The sequence below is a fragment of the Lampris incognitus genome, chromosome 2 (assembly GCF_029633865.1).
Source record: "Lampris incognitus isolate fLamInc1 chromosome 2, fLamInc1.hap2, whole genome shotgun sequence".
Taxonomy (NCBI): Eukaryota; Metazoa; Chordata; class Actinopteri; order Lampriformes; family Lampridae; genus Lampris; species Lampris incognitus.
Window position 1 is genome coordinate 80,567,784 of NC_079212.1, and position 25,647 is coordinate 80,593,430.

The 25,647-nt window shown below is 40.5% G+C and overlaps 1 protein-coding gene across 1 annotated transcript in view; it reads right to left on the reverse strand.

Moving 5' to 3' along the window:
* inpp1 (inositol polyphosphate-1-phosphatase) overlaps window positions 1-25,647 on the reverse strand; it is a 52,574-nt gene that overhangs the window by 26,180 nt on the left and 747 nt on the right. The window contains exons 2-5 of the mRNA XM_056274628.1: window positions 25,179-25,391; window positions 24,993-25,053; window positions 13,826-14,026; window positions 13,538-13,712 (exon numbers count right to left, since the gene is read on the reverse strand). Of these exons, the coding sequence (XP_056130603.1) occupies window positions 13,538-13,712; window positions 13,826-14,026; window positions 24,993-25,053; window positions 25,179-25,382 (641 nt within the window). The 5' untranslated portion in view covers window positions 25,383-25,391. The remainder of the gene's footprint in view (window positions 1-13,537; window positions 13,713-13,825; window positions 14,027-24,992; window positions 25,054-25,178; window positions 25,392-25,647) is intronic.

The following is a 25,647-nucleotide window of genomic DNA, read 5'->3' on the forward strand; positions in this document are numbered from 1 at the left end:
AACCACTATGTTACATATCTCTAGAATTGAGAACAATACTATATTACAACAACACTATATTGCACAGCTGTAGTGTTAATTACACAGCTGCAGTGTTGAGAACAACACTATGTTACAAGACCACCAAATTGCACAAATGTAGTGTTGAGAACAACACTATTTTACACAGTTGTAGCGTTGAGAACAATACTATGTTACAAGACCACTATATTACACAAATGTAGTGTTGAGAACAACACTATATTACACAGCTGTACTGTTGAGAACAACACTATATTACACAGCTGTAGTAGCGTTGAGAACAACACTATGCTGCAAGACCACTATATTACACAAATGTAGTGTTGAGAACAACACTATATGTCACAGCTGTGGTGTTGAGAACAACACTATATGTCACAGCTGTGGTGTTGAGAACAACGATATATACACAACTGTAGTGTTGAGAATAACACTGTGTTCTACAGCTGTAGTGTTGAGAACAACACCATATTACACAGCTGTAGTGTTGAGAACAACCCTATATTACACAGCTGTAGTGCTGAGAACAACACCATATGACACAGCTGTTGTGTTGAGAACAACACTATATTACACAGCTGTAGTGTTGAGAACAACACCATATTACACAGCTGTAGTGTTGAGAACAACACTATATGACACAGCTGTAGTGTTGAGAACAACACTATGTTACACATTTGTAGCATGGAGAACAAACTATGTTACAAGACCACTATATTACACAAATGTAGTGTTGAGAAGAACACTATGTTACATATCTCGAGAATTGAGAACAACACTATATTACAAAAACACTATGTTGCACAGTTGTAGTGTTAATTACACAGCTGTAGTGTTGAGAACAACACTATGTTACAAGACCACCAAATTGCACAAATGTAATGTTGAGAACAACACTATATTACACAGTTGTAGCGTTGAGAACAATACTATGTTACAAGACTACTATATTAAACAAATGTAGTGTTGAGAACAACATTATATTACACAGCTGTGGTGTTGAGAACAACATCATATTATAGTTGTAGTGTTGAGAACAACACTGTATTACAACAACGCTACATTACACAGCTGTAGTGTTGAGAACAACACCATATTACACAGCTGTAGTGTTGAGAACAACGCTATATTACACAGCTGTAGTGCTGAGAACCACACCATATGACACAGCTGTGGTGTTGAGAACAACACTATATTACACAGTTGTAGCGTTGAGAACAACACTATGTTACAATATCACTATATTACACAAATGTAGTGTTGAGAACAACACTATAAGACACAGCTGTGGTGTTGAGAACAACACTATATTACACAGTTGTAGTGTTGAGAACAACACTATATTACTCAGATGTAGTGTTGAGAACAATACTGTGACACAGCTGTAGTGTTGAGAACAACACTATATTACAACAACACCATATTACAGCTGTAGTGTTGAGAACAACACTATATTACACAGATGTAGTGTTGAGAACACTATATTACACAGTTGTAGTGTTGAGAACAACACTATATTAAACAGTTGTAGTGTTGAGAACAACACTATATTACTCATATGTAGTGTTGAGAACAATACTGTGACACAGCTGTAGTGTTGAGAACAACACTATATTACAACAACACTATATTGCACAGCTGTAGTGTTAATTACAAATCTGTAGTGTTGAGAACAACACTATGTTACGAGACCACCAAATTGCACAAATGTAGTGTTGAGAACAACACTATATTACACAGTTGTAGCGTTGAGAACAACACTATATTACACAGCTGTGGTGTTGAGAACAACACCATATTACAGCTGTAGTGTTGAGAACAACACTATATTACACAGCTGTAGTGTTGAGAACAACACTATATTACACAGCTGTACTGTTGAGAACAACACTATATTACACAGTTGTAGCGTTGAGAACCACACTATGTTACAACAACACTGTATTTCACAGCTGTTGTGTTGAGAACAACACTATATTCACAGATGTGGTGTTGAGAACAACGATATATACACAACTGTAGTGTTGAGAATAACACTGTGTTATACAGCTGTAGTGTTGAGAACAACACTATATTACAGCTGTAGTGTTGAGAAAACCACTGTGTTACACAGCTGTAGTGTTGAGAACTACACTGTATTTCACAGCTTTTGTGTTGAGAACAAAACTATATTACACAGCTGTAGTGTTGAGAACAACACTATATTACACAGTTTTAGCATGGAGAACAACACTATGTTACAAGACCACTATATTACACAAATGTAATGTTGAGAACAACACTATATGACACAGCTGTGGTGTTGAGAACAACACCATATTACAGCTGTAGTGTTCAGAACAACACTATATTACACAGCTGTAGTGTTGAGAACAACACTATATTACACAGTTGTAGCGTTGAGAACACTATATTACACAGCTGTAGTGTTGAAAACAACACTATATTACAGCAACACTATATTACACAGCTGTGGTGTTGAGAACAACACTATATTACAACAACACTATATTAGACAGCTGTAGTGTTGAGAATAACACTGTGTTACACAGCTGTAGTGTTGAGAAAAACACTGTATTACAACAACGCTACATAACACAACTGTAGTGTTGAGAACAACACCATATTACAAAGCTGTAGTGTTGAGAACAACCCTATATTACACAGCTGTAGTGCTGAGAACAACACCATATGACACAGCTGTGGTGTTGAGAACAACACTATATTACACAGTTGTAGCGTTGAGAACAACACTATGTTACAATACCACTATATTACACAAATGTAGTGTTGAGAACAACACTATATGACACAGCTGTGGTGTTGAGAACAACACCATATTACAGCTGTAGTGTTGAGAACAACACTATATTACACAGATGTAGTGTTGAGAACACTATATTACACAGTTGTAGTGTTGAGAACAACACTATATTAAACAGTTGTAGTGTTGAGAACAACACTATATTACTCATATGTAGTGTTGAGAACAATACTGTGACACAGCTGTAGTGTTGAGAACAACACTATATTACAACAACACTATATTACACAGCTGTAGTGTTGAGAAACCACTATGTTACATATCTCTAGAATTGAGAACAACACTATATTACAACAACACTATATTGCACAGCTGTAGTGTTAATTACAAATCTGTAGTGTTGAGAACAACACTATGTTACGAGACCACCAAATTGCACAAATGTAGTGTTGAGAACAACACTATATTACACAGTTGTAGTGTTGAGAACAACGCTATATTACACAGCTGTAGTGCTGAGAACAACACCATATGACACAGCTGTGGTGTTGAGAACAACACTATATTACACAGTTGTAGTGTTGAGAACAACACTATGTTACAATATCACTATATTACACAAATGTAGTGTTGAGAACAACACTATATTACACAGCTGTAGTGTTGAGAACAACACCATATTACACAGCTGTAGTGTTGAGAACAACACTATATTAGACAGCTGTAGTGTTGAGAATAACACTGTGTTACACAGCTGTAGTGTTGAGAACAACACTATATTACGCAGCTGTAGTGTTGAGAATAACACTGTGTTACACAGCTGTAGTGTTGAGAACAACACCATATTACACAGCTGTAGTGTTGAGAACAACCCCATATTACACAGCTGTAGTGTTGAGAACAACACTATATTACACAGCTGTAGTGTTGAGAACACCATATTACACAGCTGTAGTGTTGAAAACAACACTATGTTACAACAACACTATATTTCACAGCCGTTGTGTTGAGAACAACACTATATTCACAGATGTGGTGTTGAGAACAACGATATATACACAACAGTAGTGTTGAGAATAACTCTGTGTTCTACAGCTGTAGTGTTGAGAACAACGCCATATTACACAGCTGTAGTGTTGAGAACAACCCTATATTACACAGCTGTAGTGCTGAGAACAACACCATATGACACAGCTGTGGTGTCGAGAACAACACTATATTACACAGCTGTAGTGTTGAGAACAACACCATATTACACAGCTGTAGTGTTGAGAACAACACTATATTACACAGCTGTAGTGTTGAGAACAACACTATATTACACATTTGTAGCATGGAGAACAAACTATGTTACAAGACCACTATATTACACAAATGTAGGGTTGAGAACAACACCATGTTACATATCTCGAGAATTGAGAACAACACTATATTACAAAAACACTATATTGCAGAGTTGTAGTGTTAATTACACAGCTGTAGTGTTGAGAACAACACTATGTTACAAGACCACCAAATTGCACAAATGTAATGTTGAGAAGAACACTATATTACACAGTTGTAGCGTTGAGAACAATACTATGTTACAAGACCACTATATTAAACAAATGTAGTGTTGAGAACAACACTATATTACACAGCTGTGGTGTTGAGAACAACATCATATTATAGTTGTAGTGTTGAGAACAACACTGTATTACAACAACGCTACATTACACAGTTGTAGTGTTGAGAACAACACTATATTAAAGAGTTGTAGTGTTGAGAACAACACTATATTACTCATATGTAGTGTTGAGAACAATACTGTGACACAGCTGTAGTGTTGAGAACAACGCTATATTACACAGCTGTAGTGCTGAGAACAACACCATATGACACAGCTGTGGTGTTGAGAACAACACTATATTACACAGTTGTAGTGTTGAGAACAACACTATGTTACAATATCACTATATTACACAAATGTAGTGTTGAGAACAACACTATATTACACAGCTGTAGTGTTGAGAACAACACCATATTACACAGCTGTAGTGTTGAGAACAACACTATATTAGACAGCTGTAGTGTTGAGAATAACACTGTGTTACACAGCTGTAGTGTTGAGAACAACACTATATTACGCAGCTGTAGTGTTGAGAATAACACTGTGTTACACAGCTGTAGTGTTGAGAACAACACCATATTACACAGCTGTAGTGTTGAGAACAACCCCATATTACACAGCTGTAGTGTTGAGAACAACCCCATATTACACAGCTGTAGTGTTGAGAACAACACTATATTACACAGCTGTAGTGTTGAGAACAACACTATGTTACAACAACACTATATTTCACAGCCGTTGTGTTGAGAACAACACTATATTCACAGATGTGGTGTTGAGAACAACGATATATACACAACAGTAGTGTTGAGAATAACTCTGTGTTCTACAGCTGTAGTGTTGAGAACAACGCCATATTACACAGCTGTAGTGTTGAGAACAACCCTATATTACACAGCTGTAGTGCTGAGAACAACACCATATGACACAGCTGTGGTGTCGAGAACAACACTATATTACACAGCTGTAGTGTTGAGAACAACACCATATTACACAGCTGTAGTGTTGAGAACAACACTATATTACACAGCTGTAGTGTTGAGAACAACACTATATTACACATTTGTAGCATGGAGAACAAACTATGTTACAAGACCACTATATTACACAAATGTAGGGTTGAGAACAACACCATGTTACATATCTCGAGAATTGAGAACAACACTATATTACAAAAACACTATATTGCAGAGTTGTAGTGTTAATTACACAGCTGTAGTGTTGAGAACAACACTATGTTACAAGACCACCAAATTGCACAAATGTAATGTTGAGAAGAACACTATATTACACAGTTGTAGCGTTGAGAACAATACTATGTTACAAGACCACTATATTAAACAAATGTAGTGTTGAGAACAACACTATATTACACAGCTGTGGTGTTGAGAACAACATCATATTATAGTTGTAGTGTTGAGAACAACACTGTATTACAACAACGCTACATTACACAGTTGTAGTGTTGAGAACAACACTATATTAAAGAGTTGTAGTGTTGAGAACAACACTATATTACTCATATGTAGTGTTGAGAACAATACTGTGACACAGCTGTAGTGTTGAGAACAACACTATATTACAACAACACTATATTACACAGCTGTAGTGTTGAGAAACCACTATGTTACATATCTCTAGAATTGAGAACAACACTATATTACAACAACACTATATTGCACAGCTGTAGTGTTAATTACAAATCTGTAGTGTTGAGAACAACACTATGTTACGAGACCACCAAATTGCACAAATGTAGTGTTGCGAACAACACTATATTACACAGTTGTAGTGTTGAGAACAACGCTATATTACACAGCTGTAGTGCTGAGAACAACACCATATGACACAGCTGTGGTGTTGAGAACAACACTATATTACACAGTTGTAGCGTTGAGAACAACACTATGTTACAATATCACTATATTACACAAATGTAGTGTTGAGAACAACACTATATTACACAGCTGTAGTGTTGAGAACAACACCATATTACACAGCTGTAGTGTTGAGAACAACACTATATTAGACAGCTGTAGTGTTGAGAATAACACTGTGTTACACAGCTGTAGTGTTGAGAACAACACTATATTACGCAGCTGTAGTGTTGAGAATAACACTGTGTTACACAGCTGTAGTGTTGAGAACAACACCATATTACACAGCTGTAGTGTTGAGAACAACCCCATATTACACAGCTGTAGTGTTGAGAACAACACTATATTACACAGCTGTAGTGTTGAGAACACCATATTACACAGCTGTAGTGTTAAAAACAACACTATGTTACAACAACACTATATTTCACAGCCATTGTGTTGAGAACAACACTATATTCACAGATGTGGTGTTGAGAACAACGATATATACACAACTGTAGTGTTGAGAATAACACTGTGTTCTACAGCTGTAGTGTTGAGAACAACGCCATATTACACAGCTGTAGTGTTGAGAACAACCCTATATTACACAGCTGTAGTGCTGAGAACAACACCATATGACACAGCTGTGGTGTTGTGAACAACACTATATTACACAGCTGTAGTGTTGAGAACAACACCATAATACACAGCTGTATTACACAGCTGTAGTGTTGAGAACAACACTATATTACACATTTGTAGCATGGAGAACAAACTATGTTACAAGACCACTATATTACACAAATGTAGTGTTGAGACCAACACCATGTTACATATCTCGAGAATTGAGAACAACACTATATTACAAAAACACTATATTGCACAGTTGTAGTGTTAATTACACAGCTGTAGTGTTGAGAACAACACTATGTTACAAGACCACTATATTAAACAAATGTAGTGTTGAGAACAACACTATATTACACAGCTGTAGTGTTGAGAACAACACTATATTAAGCAGCTGTAGTGTTGAGAATAACACTGTCTTACACAGCTGTAGTGTTGAGAACAACCCTATATTACACAGCTGTAGTGCTGAGAACAACACCATATGACACAGCTGTGGTGTTGAGAACAACACTATATTACACAGTTGTAGCGTTGAGAACAACACTATGTTACAATATCACTATATTACACAAATGTAGTGTTGAGAACAACACTATAAGACATAGCTGTGGTGTTGAGAACAACACCATATTACAGCTGTAGTGTTGAGAACAACACTATATTACACAGTTGTAGTGTTGAGAACAACACTATATTACACAGTTGTAGTGTTGAGAACAACACTATATTACTCAGATGTAGTGTTGAGAACAACACTTTGACGCAGCTGTAGTGTTGAGAACAACACTATATTACAACAACACTATATTACACAGCTGTAGTGTTGAGAAACCACTATGTTACATATCTCTAGAATTGAGAACAATACTATATTACAACAACACTATATTGCACAGCTGTAGTGTTAATTACACAGCTGCAGTGTTGAGAACAACACTATGTTACAAGACCACCAAATTGCACAAATGTAGTGTTGAGAACAACACTATTTTACACAGTTGTAGCGTTGAGAACAATACTATGTTACAAGACCACTATATTACACAAATGTAGTGTTGAGAACAACACTATATTACACAGCTGTACTGTTGAGAACAACACTATATTACACAGCTGTAGTAGCGTTGAGAACAACACTATGCTGCAAGACCACTATATTACACAAATGTAGTGTTGAGAACAACACTATATGTCACAGCTGTGGTGTTGAGAACAACACAATATGTCCCAGCTGTGGTGTTGAGAACAACGATATATACACAACTGTAGTGTTGAGAACAACCCTATATTACACAGCTGTAGTGCTGAGAACAACACCATATGACACAGCTGTTGTGTTGAGAACAACACTATATTACACAGCTGTAGTGTTGAGAACAACACCATATTACACAGCTGTAGTGTTGAGAACAACGCTATATTACACAGCTGTAGTGCTGAGAACCACACCATATGACACAGCTGTGGTGTTGAGAACAACACTATATTACACAGTTGTAGCGTTGAGAACAACACTATGTTACAATATCACTATATTACACAAATGTAGTGTTGAGAACAACACTATAAGACACAGCTGTGGTGTGGAGAACAACACCATATTACAGCTGTAGTGTTGAGAACAACACTATATTACACAGTTGTAGTGTTGAGAACAACACTATATTACTCATATGTAGTGTTGAGAACAACACTGTGACGCAGCTGTAGTGTTGAGAACAACACTATATTACAACAACACTATATTACACAGCTGTAGTGTTGAGAAACCACTATGTTACATATCTCTAGAGTTGAGAACAACACTATATTACAACAACACTATATTGCACAGCTGTACTGTTAATTACACAGCTGCAGTATTGAGAACAACACTATGTTACAAGACCACTATATTACACAAATGTAATGTTGAGAACAACACTATATGACACAGCTGTGGTGTTGAGAACAACACCATATTACAGCTGTAGTGTTGAGAACAACACTATATTACACAGCTGTAGTGTTGAGAACAACACTATATTACACAGTTGTAGCATTGAGAACAACACTATATTACACAGCTGTAGTGTTGAAAACAACACTATATTACAACAACACTATATTACACAGCTGTAGTGTTGAGAACAACACTATATTACTCAGACGTAGTGTTGAGAACAACACTGTTACACAGCTGTGGTGTTGAGAACAACACTATATTGCAACAACACTATATTAGCCAGCTGTAGTGTTGAGAACAACACTATATTAAGCAGCTGTAGTGTTGAGAATAACACTGTGTTACACAGCTGTAGTGTTGAGAACAACACTATATTACAACAACACTATATTAGACAGCTGTAGTGTTGAGAACAACACTATATTACAGCTGTAGTGTTGAGAACAACACTATATTACAGCTGTGGTGTTGAGAACAACACTATATTACACAGCTGTAGTGTTGAGAACAACACTATATTACACAGCTGTGGTGCTGAGAACAACACTATATTACAGCTGTGGTGTTGAGAACAACACTATATTACACAGCTGTAGTGTTGAGAACAACACTATATTACACAGCTGTGGTGTTGAGAACAACACTATATTACAGCTGTAGTGTTGAGAACAACACTATATTACACAGCTGTGGTGCTGAGAACAACACTATATTACAGCTGTGGTGTTGAGAACAACACTATATTACACAGCTGTGGTCTTGAGAACAACACTATATTACACAGCTGTGGTGTTGTTCTCAACACTACAGCTGTGTAATATAATGTTGTTGTAATATAGTGTTGTTCTCAACACTACAGCTGTGTAATATAGTGTTGTTGTAATATAGTGTTGTCGAGAAACCTGAAAGTGAGTTTTCACATTCACCAATGCGGCGCTTCAGAGACACACAGCAGACTGTTATTATTATTATGACTGCTAATGGAGAGATATGCCGACAACATAGGAGAGACTGTTTAAATTCATGTTTGTTTGCCTTTAAGAAAGCTACAGTTACACTTAGTAAAGTTAGTAAAGTGTTTCAGCAAATCTAGAAGCAGTTGAGCTGTTTTATACAGCTGTAGTGTTGAGAACAACACTATATTACAGCTATAGTGTTGAGAATACCACTGTGTTACACAGCTGTAGTGTTGAGAACTACACTGTATTTCACAGCTGTTGTGTTCAGAACAACACTATATTACACATCTGTAGTGTTGAGAACAACACTATATTACACATTTGTAGCATGGAGAACAACACTATGTTACAAGACCACTATATTACACAAATGTAGTGTTGAGAACAACACTATATGACACAGCTGTGGTGTTGAGAACAACACCATATTACAGCTGTATTTTTGAGAACAACACTATATTACACAGCTGTAGTGTTGAGAACAACACTATATTACACAGTTGTAGCGTTGAGAACAACACTATGTTACAATGCTGTAGTGTTGAGAACAACACTATATTACACAGCTGTAGTGTTGAAAACAACACTATATTACAACAACACTATATTACACAGCTGTAGTGTTGAGAAAAACACTATATTACTCAGACGTAGTGTTGAGAACAACACTGTTACACAGCTGTGGTGTTGAGAACAACACTATATTACAACAACACTATATTAGACAGCTGTAGTGTTGAGAATAACACTGTCTTACACAGCTGTAGTGTTGAGAACAACACTATATTAAGCAGCTGTAGTGTTGAGAATAACACTGTCTTACACAGCTGTAGTGTTGAGAACAACACTGTATTACAACAACGCTACATTACACAGCTGTAGTGTTGAGAACAACACCATATTACAGCTGTAGTGTTGAGAACAACCCTTTATTACACAGCTGTAGTGCTGAGAACAACACCATATGACACAGCTGTGGTGTTGAGAACAACACTATATTACACAGTTGTAGCGTTGAGAACAACACTATGTTACAATATCACTATATTACACAAATGTAGTGTTGAGAACAACACTATAAGACACAGCTGTGGTGTTGAGAACAACACCATATTACAGCTGTAGTGTTGAGAACAACACTATATTACACAGTTGTAGTGTTGAGAACAACATTATATTACACAGTTGTAGTGTTGAGAACAACACTATATTACTCAGATGTAGTGTTGAGAACAACACTGTGACGCAGCTGTAGTGTTGAGAACAACACTATATTACAACAACACTATATTACACAGCTGTAGTGTTGAAAAACCACTATGTTACATATCTCTAGAATTGAGAACAATACTATATTACAACAACACTATATTGCACAGCTGTAGTGTTAATTACACAGCTGCAGTGTTGAGAATAACACTATGTTACAAGACCACCAAATTGCACAAATGTAGTGTTGAGAACAACACTATTTTACACAGTTGTAGCGTTGAGAACAATACTATATTACACAGCTGTACTGTTGAGAACAACACTATATTACACAGTTGTAGTAGCGTTGAGAACAACACTATGCTGCAAGACCACTATATTACACAAATGTGGTGTTGAGAACAACACTATATGTCACAGCTGTGGTGTTGAGAACAACACTATATTACACAGCTGTGGTGTTGAGAACAACACTATATTACAGCTGTACTATATTACAGCTATAGTGTTGAGAACAACACTATATTACACAGCTGTGGTGCTGAGAACAACACTATATTACACAGCTGTGGTGTTGAGAACAACACTATATTACACAGTTGTAGTGTTGAGAACAACACTATATTACACAGCTCTGGTGTTGAGAACAACACTATATTACAGGTGTAGTGTTGAGAACAACACTATATTACAGCTGTGGTGTTGAGAACAACACTATATTACACAGCTGTGGTGCTGAGAACAACACCATATTACAGCTGTAGTGTTGAGAACAACACTATATTACACATCTGTAGTGTTGAGAACAACACTATATTACACATTTGTAGCATGGAGAACAACACTATGTTACAAGACCACTATATTACACAAATGTAGTGTTGAGAACAACACTATATGACACAGCTGTGGTGTTGAGAACAACACCATATTACAGCTGTAGTTTTGAGAACAACACTATATTACACAGCTGTAGTGTTGAAAACAACACTATATTACAACAACACTATATTACACAGCTGTAGTGTTGAGAACAACACTATATTACTCAGACGTAGTGTTGAGAACAACACTGTTACACAGCTGTGGTGTTGAGAACAACACTATATTACAACAACACTATATTAGCCAGCTGTAGTGTTGAGAACAACACTATATTAAGCAGCTGTAGTGTTGAGAATAACACTGTGTTACACAGCTGTAGTGTTGAGAACAACACTATATTACAACAACACTATATTAGACAGCTGTAGTGTTGAGAACAACACTATATTACAGCTGTAGTGTTGAGAACAACACTATATTACAGCTGTGGTGTTGAGAACAACACTATATTACACAGCTGTAGTGTTGAGAACAACACTATATTACAGCTGTGGTGTTGAGAACAACACTATATTACACAGCTGTAGTGTTGAGAACAACACTATATTACACAGCTGTGGTGCTGAGAACAACACTATATTACAGCTGTGGTGTTGAGAACAACACTATATTACACAGCTGTGGTGCTGAGAACAACACTATATTACAGCTGTGGTGTTGAGAACAACACTATATTACACAGCTGTGGTCTTGAGAACAACACTATATTACACAGCTGTGGTGTTGTTCTCAACACTACAGCTGTGTAATATAATGTTGTTGTAATATAGTGTTGTTCTCAACACTACAGCTGTGTAATATAGTGTTGTTGTAATATAGTGTTGTCGAGAAACCTGAAAGTGAGTTTTCACATTCACCAATGCGGCGCTTCAGAGACACACAGCAGACTGTTATTATTATTATGACTGCTAATGGAGAGATATGCCGACAACATAGGAGAGACTGTTTAAATTCATGTTTGTTTGCCTTTAAGAAAGCTACAGTTACACTTAGTAAAGTTAGTAAAGTGTTTCAGCAAATCTAGAAGCAGTTGAGCTGTGTTTTTTTTCTTATTTCCCCTTTTTTCTCCCCAGTTGTACTTGGCCAATTACCCCACTCTTTTGAGCTGCTCCAGTCACTGCTCCACCCCCTCTGCTGATCCGGGGAAGGCTGCAGACTACTACATACCTCCTCCAAGACATGAGGAGTCACCAGCTGCTTCTTTTCACCTGACAGGGAGGAGTTTCTCCAGGGGGACGTAGCACGTGGGAGGATCACGCTATTCCCCTCGGTTCCCCCACCGAACAGGCACCCCGAATGACCAGAGGAGGTGCTAGTGCAGCGACCAGGACGCTTACCCACATCCAGCTTCCCACCTGGAGAAACGGCCAGTTGTATCTGTAGGAATGCCCGACCAAGCCAGAAGTAACACTGGGATTCGAACCGGCGATCCCCGTGTTGGTAGGCAACAGAATAGACCGCCACGCCACCCAGACGCCCAGTTGAGCTGTATGTTGATGTCCCTACAGTACTGTAGTTGATCAAGATGAATAAAACCCTCAATAATTATGAGACTAATACTCATTCAGTAAAAGTTGTAATAAAGAAGGAATATGACTGATGGTGGAAAAGTCCGTAAGTAACTACCATCATGTGTTCTGTTGAACTTACCCACCACCTGCTGGGTCTTTGTAGTTAAAAGGTTGGTTAATGACCCCCATCACTGGTTCCCCTGTGTTACGGTGGTATACTCCTATCAGAACCAGAGCACAATGCAGACCTGATGGAGACAGATGGCCTTCTTCCAAAACCTCCTCACGACCTTCAATATACTGGCTGGTAGCATCTGAATAAAAACACCCCACAAAAACAAATCAAATATTTAACCGCACACGGGATTTGTATCAAATCTGCTCTCGGTAATGTAATGACATGTAATTCAGAATAAATTGATTTTACCTATCGGGTCGATCCAAATACCCAGCTCAGAGGGACTGAGGGGCACACTGAGACTCTCGGTGCCCATGTCTGTGCTTACTGGGTCTTGATGGATGGCCCGTGCCAGGAGAGAAGCTGCCATGTTGTCCCCATTTAACACTGTCGCCAGTAGGGCTGCAGTCTCCTCTTGTGTAGCACACACTGTGACGGTCACACTCTCTCCTGTGTGGCACACACACAACGTCAGCTAGTCTTCATCACTTGTGTGGCACACACACAACGTCAGCTAGTCTTCATCACTTGTGTGGCACACACACAACGTCACCTAGTCTTCATTACTTGTGATGCCGCAGCACAAAAGACTTAGCATGAGTGCAACAAACATTTTTACTTTGAGCTCCACAGTGGCATACTCTTGTAAATTACTGAAAAGACTCACTGACCGACTGGCCAGGGGGTCGAGCCCTTTAGTCGAGCGGTTAGCGACGTCGCCTCTTGGTGCAGTATAACGCTGGTTCGAATCCCCCAGCGGGCGGAAATATGCTTGGTTACACACTGTTTGGCTCTTCTTTGATTCCTCAAAGAAATATGCAAAATGATGGTGTTTTGTTGCCTCACACAGCCTCCGACACAGCTGATTTTTTGACAACATACGTATTAATCTGGAAAGGATCCACTGAAAATTGACTGAGCCCAGCAGCTGGAAGCGGACACATGAGTGACCTATGGGGAGGGTTCAAATGATGACGACCAGTAAACAGCGACGTATTTATAAAACAAGAACAATGGCTGCACGGTTCACTGGTCGTCCTCATCCAAACCCTCTCCATACTTCACTGACCAAAGCTGGTGCTCTCAGCTCATACTAGTACCATGTTGTCCAGACCTACAGACAGACCTGTACACCCAGTGGGAATTTTGAGCTCATGAGATATAGGAGTGGCTGTGCAAGGTGAGGTGTCCGGAGCAAAATGTCAACATTAACCCTAAGAATTCTTAAATAAACATCCAAAAACTTACAGTCCCGTCTGTCCTTTCAATGAAACATGTCTGGACAAGACTTTAGTACGAAAGAACCGCTCATTTTTATGCAGTAACAAACTCTGGAGGTTATGACTAAATTCATATCAGCTCTAATTGTCAGCGTATTTAAAAGCTTATTAAGAGGTTAGTTTTCCAGCTTAGTTAGTGAACTGTAACTACATTTGGTCTTACACTGCTCTGCTGATAATGAAGTCAAGTCTCACATTTACAGTCTGAAAGGGCTTGACATTTCAACCATGAAGACCAGTAGATACAGTAGACAACACCAGGGACAGAACTCAGGACAGGCATCAAAAATCTTGATTCTTCCTCCAGGACTGATAGATGTACAGCAGATTGGGCAAGGTGGAAAAGGACGTAACAGATGTAGAATTAAAATGCTTAAGCTTAAGGAGCGTCCGAGTGGCGTAGCGGTCTATTCCGTTGCTGCCAATACGGAAATCACCGGTTCGAATCCCCGTGTTACCTCCGGCTTGGTCAGGCATCCCTACAGACACAATTGGCCGTGTCTGTGGGTGGGAAGCCGGATGTGGGTATGTGTCCTGGTCACTGCACTAGCGCCTCCTGTGGTCGGTCAGAGCGCCTGTTCGGGGAGGGAGAACTGGGGGGAATAGCATGATCCTCCCACACGCTTTGTCCCCCCGGTGAAACTCCTCACTGTCAGGTGAAAAGAGGCGGCTGGCAACTCCACATGCATCAGAGGAGGTATGTGGTAGTCTGCAGCCCTCCCCAGATCAGCAGAGGGGCAGGAGAAGCGACCGCGATGGCTCGGAAGAGTGGGGTTATTGGCCAAGTACAACTGGGGAAAGGGGGAAAAGAAAAAAAAAGAAAAAAGAAAAATAATTAAAATGCTTAATGAAAACATTTAATGAATGCAGCGATAAAGAAGCACTGCAAAGCACAACACAGATTAAAAACAAAAACACTACAGGGCTAATATGGAAATAAAGCCATGTAGCCAGACACAACACACAGCAGAGTCCCAGCACCTGGTGCATGGTGTGAACCTCTTTCTAAGTGTGAACTGTGTGGAATGTTTGGTCTCAGAGATCCTGATTCTATTAAGGAAGAAAAAAGTAATCTTACTGGAAGTGAATGGAGCTCCATAAACGTCCATGCATTTTAACTCTTGTGGTATGTCTATGTGTACAGGTATTTAATGTATGAGGCTCTGTACAGAGGGTGAAAACAACTCTCTTCTTGTCATACAATAAAGTATCTCGACACATTTATCTATCTGAAAAAAGATAGCATGATACATTCATGAATTATGGTCATTTTTGTATAACAGGCATTGGCCCAAATAATTTAAAGGTCAATCATAGCAAAACAGTATTGAATGTCAGAAAAACAAACAAAAAACAAATGGAAAACTTTTTGTCATGCTGTTCCATGTGTTATGTCCCAAAATTGGTGAAGACTGGACCACATTTGTATGCCTTGAAAGAAAAACTGTTTTTCGGACAAAATTTAAAATTTGCGGAAAACGTTGTATGTGGAAACAGGGGTTGGTTAAACTAAATGCATCTTAATTCAAGGAATCCAGGAACCATCAGACCAATTTTTTTGTTTGTTCACCGCCTGACCATCTGCCAGTTCTGGTAACTATAACGTTTACAGCTTCTAAAATGCAGATACTATTAGTTTAGAGTTTCTGAAATCTAGATAGTATTAGTTTACAATTTCTGAAATCTAGACACTATTAGTTTACAGTTACTGAACTCCAGATACTATTAGTTTACAGTTTCTGAACTCCAGATACTATTAGTGCAGAATAACATTAATAAGCATAGTCGCAAGTAGCAATTGGAGAGTTAAAGCCCCCACAAACAACCAGTTCTTCCCAAATCACATAGAGTGCATCCGGAAAGTATTCACACCCCTTCACTTTCCCCACATTTTGTTATTTACAGCCTTATTCCATAATGGATTAAATTCTTTTTTTTCTCATCACACACACACATCACACACACAATACCCCATAATGAAAAATTTTTGCAAATTTATTGAAAATAAAAAACTGAAATATTGCGTGTACATAAGTATTCAAACCCTTTGCTATGACACTCAAAATTGAGCTCAGGTTCATCCTGTTTCCACTGATCATCCTTGAGATGTTTCTACATCTTGATTGGAGTCCACCCGTAGTAAATTCAATGGATTGGACATGATTTAGAAAGGCAAACACCTGTCTATATAAGGTCCCACTGTTGACAGTGCATGTCAGAGCAGAAACCAAGTCATGAAGTCAAAGGAATTGTCTGTGGACCTCCGAGACAGGATTGTATTGAGGCACAGATCTGGGGAAGGGTACAAAAAAATGTCTACAGCTTTGAAGGTCCCGAAGAGCACAGTGGTCTCCATAATTCGTAAATGGAAGAAGTTTGGATCCACCAGGACTCTTCCTAGAGCTGGCCGCCCAGCCAAACTGAGCAATCGGGGGAGAAGGGCCTAGGTCAGGGAGGTGACCAAGAACCCGATGGTCACTCTGACAGAGCTCCAGCGTTCCTCAGTGGAGATGGGAGAACCTTCCAGAAGGACAACCATCTCTGCAGCACTCCACCAATCAGGCCTTTATGGTAGAGTGGCCAGACGGAAGCCTCTGCTCAGTAAAAGGCACATGACAGCCCGCTTGGAGTTTGCCAGAAAGCACCTAAGGACTCTCAGACCATGAGAGACAACATTCTCTGGTCTGATGAAACCAAGATTGAACTCTTTGGCCTGAATGCCAAACGTCGTCACGTCTGGAGGAAACCAGGCACCTCTCATCACCTTGCTAATACCATCCCTACAGTGAAGCATGGTGGTGGCAGCATCATGCTGTGGGGATGTTTTTCAGCGGCAGGAACTGGGAGACTAGTCAGGATCGAGAGAAAGATGAATGGAGCAAAGTACAGAGAGATCCTTGATGAAAACCTGCTCCAGAGCGTTCAGGACCTCAGACTGGGGCAAAGGTTTACCTTTCAACACGACAATGACCCTAAGCACACAGCCAAGACAACGAAGGAGTGGCTTCGGGACAAGTCTGTGAATGTCTTTGAGTGGCCCAGCCAGAGCCCAGACTTGAACCCCACTGAACATCTCTGGAAAGACCTGAAAATAGCTGTGCAGCTACGCTCCCCATCTAACCTTACAGAGCTCGAGAGGATCTGCAGAGAAGAATGGGAGAAATACCCCAAATATAGGTGTGCCAAGCTTGTAGCTTCATACCCAAGAAGATTTGAGGCTGTAATCGCTGCCAAGGGTGCCTCAACCAAGTACTGATTAAGGGTTGTGAATACTTATGTACATGCAATATTTCAGTTTTTTATTTTTAATAAATTTGCAAAAATTTCTACAAAACCTTTTTTTGCTTTGTCATTATGGGGTATTGTATGTAGATTGATGAGAGAAAAAAAGGAATTTAATCCATTTTGGAATAAGGCTGTAACAACAAAATGTGGGGAAAGTGAAGGGGTGTGAATACTTTCCGGATGCACTGTATATCCATAGCGCTGATCCCTCGGTGGTAGTATTTCTACCTCTATGTGAAATGACTTGAGTTCTCCAGAGTGAATTTTATAAATAAACGAAATCTCAGACTGTTTCAATATTAAGGTAGCAATGCTACTCAGATTTCAGTTGAGTCAACCTTTCTTGATTCTGTTGATCGTTGAGAACATGCCATTTTGAGCATCTCAAACCAGCATTCTGCTTTAACCAGCATTCTGCTTTAAAAACAGACTCACTTATCAGTACAATAACATGAATGAGGCTCACTGTGAGAACTTTCATTATGACATTATATTGTGTTGAATATTTTGCAATAATGAGTATTTAGAAATTTGAATGGAGTTTCTACCATTTACAGTGTCAGAAGAGAAACTTCAAAGAGGACATGACGAACACACAGCTAGACAGCATGCAAGGCCAACAGTGGAGCAGAGGGAGGTACGGATAGCACAAGCCACAGTCATCTCAGGTGGGTAAGAAAACAGCCCAGAAAGTGACCTCCAGGCAGACGCAGTGTAAATGGTGTGGTGACATGAGAGGTCACAGCATGCAGCAATGTCCAGCCAGGGAAGTACGGTGCAACCACTGTAAGAAACAGGGACATTATGCCAGGGTGTGCAGAGCTAAAACGGCAGAAGGTGCACACATAGCCACACTGACAAATGATGTGGACGACTATAATGAGGACAATGTGGGGGATGAGGAGAATGCATATCTGGGAACTATGACTGTGGATGCAGATGATGGCCCATGGATGACGGAAGTAAAAATGGACCAGTGCAACATTGTGTGGAAAATAGACACAGGTGCGGACGTGATGGCAGTGCCAGAGACTTTGTGTAGTCAGGATCAACTGTGGAGACTAGGAAGACCAGCAAAGTCCTTAAAGGGGCCAGGAGGACGACCACTTAATGTGAAAGGGAAATTCACAGCCACGCTTAAGAAAGGCAAAAAGCACACAAGACAGGATGTTTATGTGGTAGAGGGACTGGCTGTGCCACTGCTGGGCAGGTCGGCTGCCACAGTGCTGCAGTTGGTGGCCAAGCAGGACGCCATCTGTCAAGCGCTGGACTCAAAAGAGGCTGTAAAACAAGAATTCCCGATGCTCTTCAGTGGTCTGGGAAGGATGCAGGAAGAGTACAACATCGTGCTAAAACCGGGAGCTAAGTCATTCTCCAGCTCCACTCCCAGGCGAGTCTCCCTACCTCTTTTACCAAAAGTAAAGGAAGAACTGAAATGCATGGAGCAACAGGGGGTCATTTCAAAAGTGGAACAACCAACTGAATGTTGCACGCCAATGGTTGTGGTGCCCAGACAGACAGGGAGAGTGAGAATTTGCACAGACCTCACAGAAGAGAACAAGTCTGTTATGAGAGAGACACCCACTCCCCTCAGTGGAACACACGCTGGGACAGTTGGCCGGAGACCAAGTGTTCTCCAAGCTGGATGCGAATTCAGGATTCTGGCAAATCCCGCTTTCCAAAGAGTCTGCACTACTTACCACCTTCATGACACCATTCGGGCGGTACTGCTATAACCGCTTGTGCTTTGGAATATCCTCCACTCCAGAGCACTTCCAGAAGCGCATGACACAGATCCTGGAGGGCCTGGAGGGCGTTGTGTGTCAGATGGACGATGTGCTCATCTGGGGAGCAACACAACAGCAGCATGATGAGAGGCTCTGCGCTGCACTGACATGGCTCCAGGAGGCCGGGGTCAGGCTCAATGAGAAATGTGAGTTTTCCAAGAGCAAACTCAAGTTTCTGGAACAGGTCATCGAGGCATGGGGGGTGAGTGCTGACCCTGACAAAGTGGAGGCGGTCAAAGCCATGAAAGAGCCTAGGAACGCAAGAGAAGTGCGGGGGCTGCTGGGGATGATAAATCATCTTGGCAAATTTCTACCTCATCTCGCTGAGAAGACCCGTCCACTCAGAGACCTGCTGAAGAAATCAAACATGTTGGCCTGGGGGTCCGCTCAGCAGGAGGCCTTTGACAAGGTTAAAGAGGAACTGACCACACCCCCTGGACTGACCCTGTATGACCCAAACGCAGAAACCATGGTCTCCGCAGACACCTCATCCTATGGGCTGGGGGCTGTCCTTCTCCAGAGGCAACAGAAACAAGCATGGAAACAGTGGCGTATGCTTCATGAGCCCTCAGTAGCACAGAGCAGAGGTACGCCCAAATAGAAAAAGAGGCATTAGCCTCCACCTGGGCCTGCGAGAAGTTTTCAGAGTTTCTCATTGGAAAAGACTTCCATATCGAGACTGACCACAAACCTCTGGTCCCCCTGCTGGGATCAAGGACCCTCGATGACCTGCCACCACGCATACAGCACCTCAGAATGAGACTAATGAGATTCTCCTACACAATATCACACATGGCAGGCAAGAACATTGCAACAGCAGATGTGCTCTCCAGGGTTCCTGTTAGCACAGCGGATGGAGTACAGCAGGAGGACATGAACCTGTATGTCGACTCTATCATGGGAAGTCTGCCTGCAACCGAGAAACGGCTCAGAGAGATCCAAACACACCAGAACAGTGACCCTATAGTTCGCCAGCTGAAGAGGTACTGTGTGGTAGGATGGCCAGATAAGTTCTCCATCCGTCATGAAATTCAGCCCTACCTGCCGTTCTCAAGAGAGTTCACAGTGCAGAATGGTCTCCTGCTAAAAGGGGTGAGGATAGTCATCCCAGCGTCACTCCGTGCAGACATCCTGAACAAGCTGCACAAAGGACACCTCGGGATAACAAAATGCAGGGAGAGGGCTAAACAATCGGTGTGGTGGCCAGGCCTCAGTAAGGAACTGCAAAATGCTGTGGAAAATTGTGACACATGTGCGCGCGAGAGAGTGAACTTTAGAGAGCCGATGATACCTGCAGAGTTCCCAATCAGACCGTGGTCCACTGTCGGAGCAGACCTGTTCCAAGAAAACAACCAAAACTACCTCGTCATTGTTGACTACTACTGCAGATACTTGGAAGTTGCTAAACTGACATCCACAACATCAGGTGGTGATCCAGCACTTCAAGTCCATCTTCTCTCGCCATGGAATCCCGGAGGTAGTACGCTCACACAACGGACCCCAATTTGCGTCCGTAGCCTTCCGGAAGTTCGCACAGGACTGTTGTTTTCATCATGTGACGTCCAGCCCCCGCTTCCCGCAGAGCAACAGGGAAGCGGAGCGAGCAGTGAGAACAGTCAAAAGTCTGCTTAAAAAGTCACAGGATCCCTACCTGGCACTCATGGCCTACCGCGACACCCCGCTGGTGAATGGGTATAGTCCCACAGAGCAACTCAGGAGGAGAAGGATCAGAACTCCTGTTCCAGTCATCCCATCCCAACTCAAACCAAAATGTACAGACACAGGGAAACTGAGAAAGACTGAACAAGCCTACAGAGACAGCCAGCAACGCAACTATAACCGCCAACACAGAACACATCACATGCCCCTCATCCAGCCAGGCAAACATGTGTGGATAAGAGACACTGACCAGCGAGGGACAGTGGTGTCTATGGCAGGCACACCAAGGTCTTACCTGGTTGAGACACCAGGAGGTACGCTGCAGAGAAACAGGCTTCATCTCTCTCCAACTCCTGTGGCTCCAGATAATACAACCAACTTACCTGAGTCATTGCCAGAAGGCAACCACACAGCAGATGCAGGGAAAACACAGGTCACAGAAGTGGGACACAACCCAAATCAACAGCAGCAGAGCTTAATGACTGAGAACCGATACCCACCTAGACTGAGGAGACCTCCCGAGTACCTCAAGGACTTTGTGCGCAAGTGAAAAAAAAAAGAGGGAGAGAGAGTATGGGCGTGGGTTGAAAATAATTGTTTGTTCATGGGTTGAAAAGAACTGTTAGTTCAGACTACTGGTATTGTTCATATTACCACACTGTTATTAGAAAGAACTGTTAGTTCAGACTACACTTCAGATTACCGTTATGTGGTTGATTTTAGAACAAGTAATATTTTATTAGAAAGAACAGATTTGAGTTATTTACATCATTAATACTGTTTAGTTATACTGTTTAGTTAACACAGGGAAAGCTACATATTTCAGAAAGGGAAATGTAGTATCACGTCTTATAGGGCTAGGAACCTTAATGTATGGGAAGGGTCCCCGGGGGTGGCAATAAAGGTCGGACCCGACCAGTAAAGACATCGGTGTTGGTGAGTTCTTTTTTATAAGTTAATGTTTAGTGTCATAAGACACACTAACTGAACACTATCCATACTCCAAGTTTGGTGTAACTTGAAAGTACAATGTAGGCGATATGGCCTATCAAAGTGGAAAATCTGGATCTTTAATTATAGCATTACCATCTGGTTGGAGCTGACAGGCAATTTTTTTTTTTGCCTCCATTTAATGGGCAAAATTCGATGTCTATATATTATGTGCTATAGCACGGGAAATTGAGGAAATACTTTTGAAGTTCAAAGAAAGATATCAATAAATCAATATGAAAAAAAATAAGTTCTTCGCCTTTCGGGCTTGAAAGCAACCCCAAGACGGTCGTTATGACTGTTTTGGATTTTCAAAGTTTTGTGGGGGAAAAGAAAGATACAGACCTGCTGCTCCCCGAGTTCTCCTAAAAGTGCATATATTTGCATTTAAAATGAGTTTTAGATCAATTGCACACACACATAAAAAAAACTGTTATGATAAGATCTACCTAAAACGACAATGAGCGGTCAAAATGGTCGCTCATAATTTGCGCGTGATCGTGCGCGCGTCATACCACTCTTTATGACGCGTGTTGGTGGCGTCATTTCCTTCGTGTTCGTTGCACACTAGCGTCCTCCGGTGCAGAGAAACAGTCTAAACGTGATTTATGATTATGTCCAACATGTCTGGTTGCAGACGCACCATGACTACCACCGAGGTATGGCAGTGAATTCAGGCGTTGGACAGTGGACATCGTTTGAAAAATAGTATTAAAAGTTGTTAAAATGTTAATGTTGGTGTCAGTTAGTTTCTTAACAGGCACACTAACATGTGTAATGCATTAATATCTCAAGTGAGTATTTATCTTGACAGAATATAGAGTTTAAAAACTGCAGCGCTCAAAATGACCGCCCACGGTCGTTCTAGTAGTTTTTAAGTTCCGGTCGTTGTTTGGGACTGTTTCAATATTTATTTTCAGTTCCTTTTTTTACATTTCACGTTTTATAGGCCTTGTTACGTTTGTTTGATTAGCAATATGTGTTTTCTGTTTTGTTTTTCAGGTAATATTTTCACTTTTTGTGGATTTGGTTCAATGGGGACTCCTAAAACATCTAAAAGGGTGTTGACAACTAAAGACCAATAATTTTGAAGTGCAGAGCATGACCAAAACATATGGGTTAGATCTGCGGGTGAATGAGAGCACCGTGCATCTAGGCCTGGATATATCTCATCTAGCCTGGATTTACTAAAATAGATTCTATGTAAAACCTTAAATGGAATGTGTGCTCTTATCTTTGAACACTAAACAAAGTGATATTGTTGCATTCATATCTCTTCTGGCTCGCCGAAGGATTTTTTTAGCCTGGAAATCTCCCTCATCACCACCACATTTTGGATGGTTAGACGTTATAATGTCATATTTAACCTTAGAAAAATTAAATATACTTTGAGGGGATCAAAAGAATGTTTTTACTGCAAATGGCAGCCTATTTTGCAAACCTGTCTGTATTACCCTCAGAGTAGAAATCAGATGGTGATGTGTCCTAAGTCTATCAAAACTATGCTGAATTTGTCATTATTCACCCTTGCAGCTTTGGCTGGCTTGCTTAATTTTTACATGTACTTTACAAATGTACATTGTTTAATGCTCTTGCCTATGACACTTAATCAATGCAAACCCGTGAACCTATTATGAACAGATGACACTGAGATATGGTATTGTCATTTCCGATACTCCTAAGGCACGGGGGGGTTCATTTGTTGTTTTGTCTGTTCTGTTGTTTTGCATTTCTTTAAAACTATAATATGTGAATATATCTGTTAATATTGGAAACTGTATGTGCACCTACATCTCCAATAAAATACGTTTGAAACAAATATTTTCACTTTTGCTATTTAAGTTCGACCATGTCTCTCTGAAGTTTAAATGGTTTACATATAGTATTATAGTTGTTAAAATGTTAATTTTTGGTGTCAGTCGTTTCCTAACATATATACTAAGATATGCAATGGATTAATATCTCAATTGGGTATTTATCGTGACAGAATATAGTTTAAAACCGTCATTTTGACCGCCCATGGTCGTTTTAGGTAGGAATGGAATACCGGTCGTTCTAATTTAATGACAAGAATAACATGTCCATTAACAATGGGATCCCAGTACTCCGTGCTCGTACTCGAATGTGCTGTGAAAGCACTGCTACTGGGTAAGACGTTTTAAGCATATGGAAGTGGTGTACAGGTCCTTGTATCGGCGTTTTTGCTCACAGCTGTTTATCAAATTTAATCTTAATTTGCCGAAAACCTTTTGACACATAGAGCCTTGATTTCTGGAGAAAAAACCCCAAATCAAATTCAGTCGTTCTGCTGTCACCTCATACCTGACCAAGGAAGAGACTGTTGAACAATATCACTAAACAGTTTAGGCTTTGCTGTTTAAATACAGAGCTCACAGTGTAATATAAGATAATTACCAAGCCCGTTTTCAAACTTGTTGGACTCCTCTCCATGTATGAAGTCAGTCATTTCAGGAAACTGAACAAAAAAGGAGTGTAGGAGAGCATTAAAATCAGCTAGATATTCAACATTTCAGCAGGGAACAGGGCAATATTCTGTACAGGTAGAATGCGACAGGCTTGCTCCCGGGTAGGAAGACCTACCTGGGCTCCGACATCATGACGGATCATCTCCTGAATCACCACATCGGCAAGAGTTTTAAAGTCCTGAACAAACTTCTTGTTTTTGTCATCTCCGGTTTTCTCCTGTACGAGAAGCTGAAAGAGAAGAGCTTCCTGCCTGCAGACTCGAGCCACGTTAGCGGCTTTCTCAGCCACCCGAAGAAGCAGCCTCAGCAGATCAGCCATGTCTGAAACCTATGCGAGAGGGGGAAATATGTCAGAGAACGGGCAGATGAGACGGGGAGGGGGGAGGGAGGAAGGGAGGGGGGGTAGAGGCAAAGGGAGTGGAAAGGAAGGGGTGGGGGGTTAGATGTGTGATTCGATAGAGGCTGGCCTAATTACTGCATCAAAAAGGAAAATAGGGCATTTCTGGAAGAAGAAAAAATACAGTTTCAGATGGATATGGCCTAGATTGCGTGTATGCAAAACAGTACAACGTTCTAATAAGAAC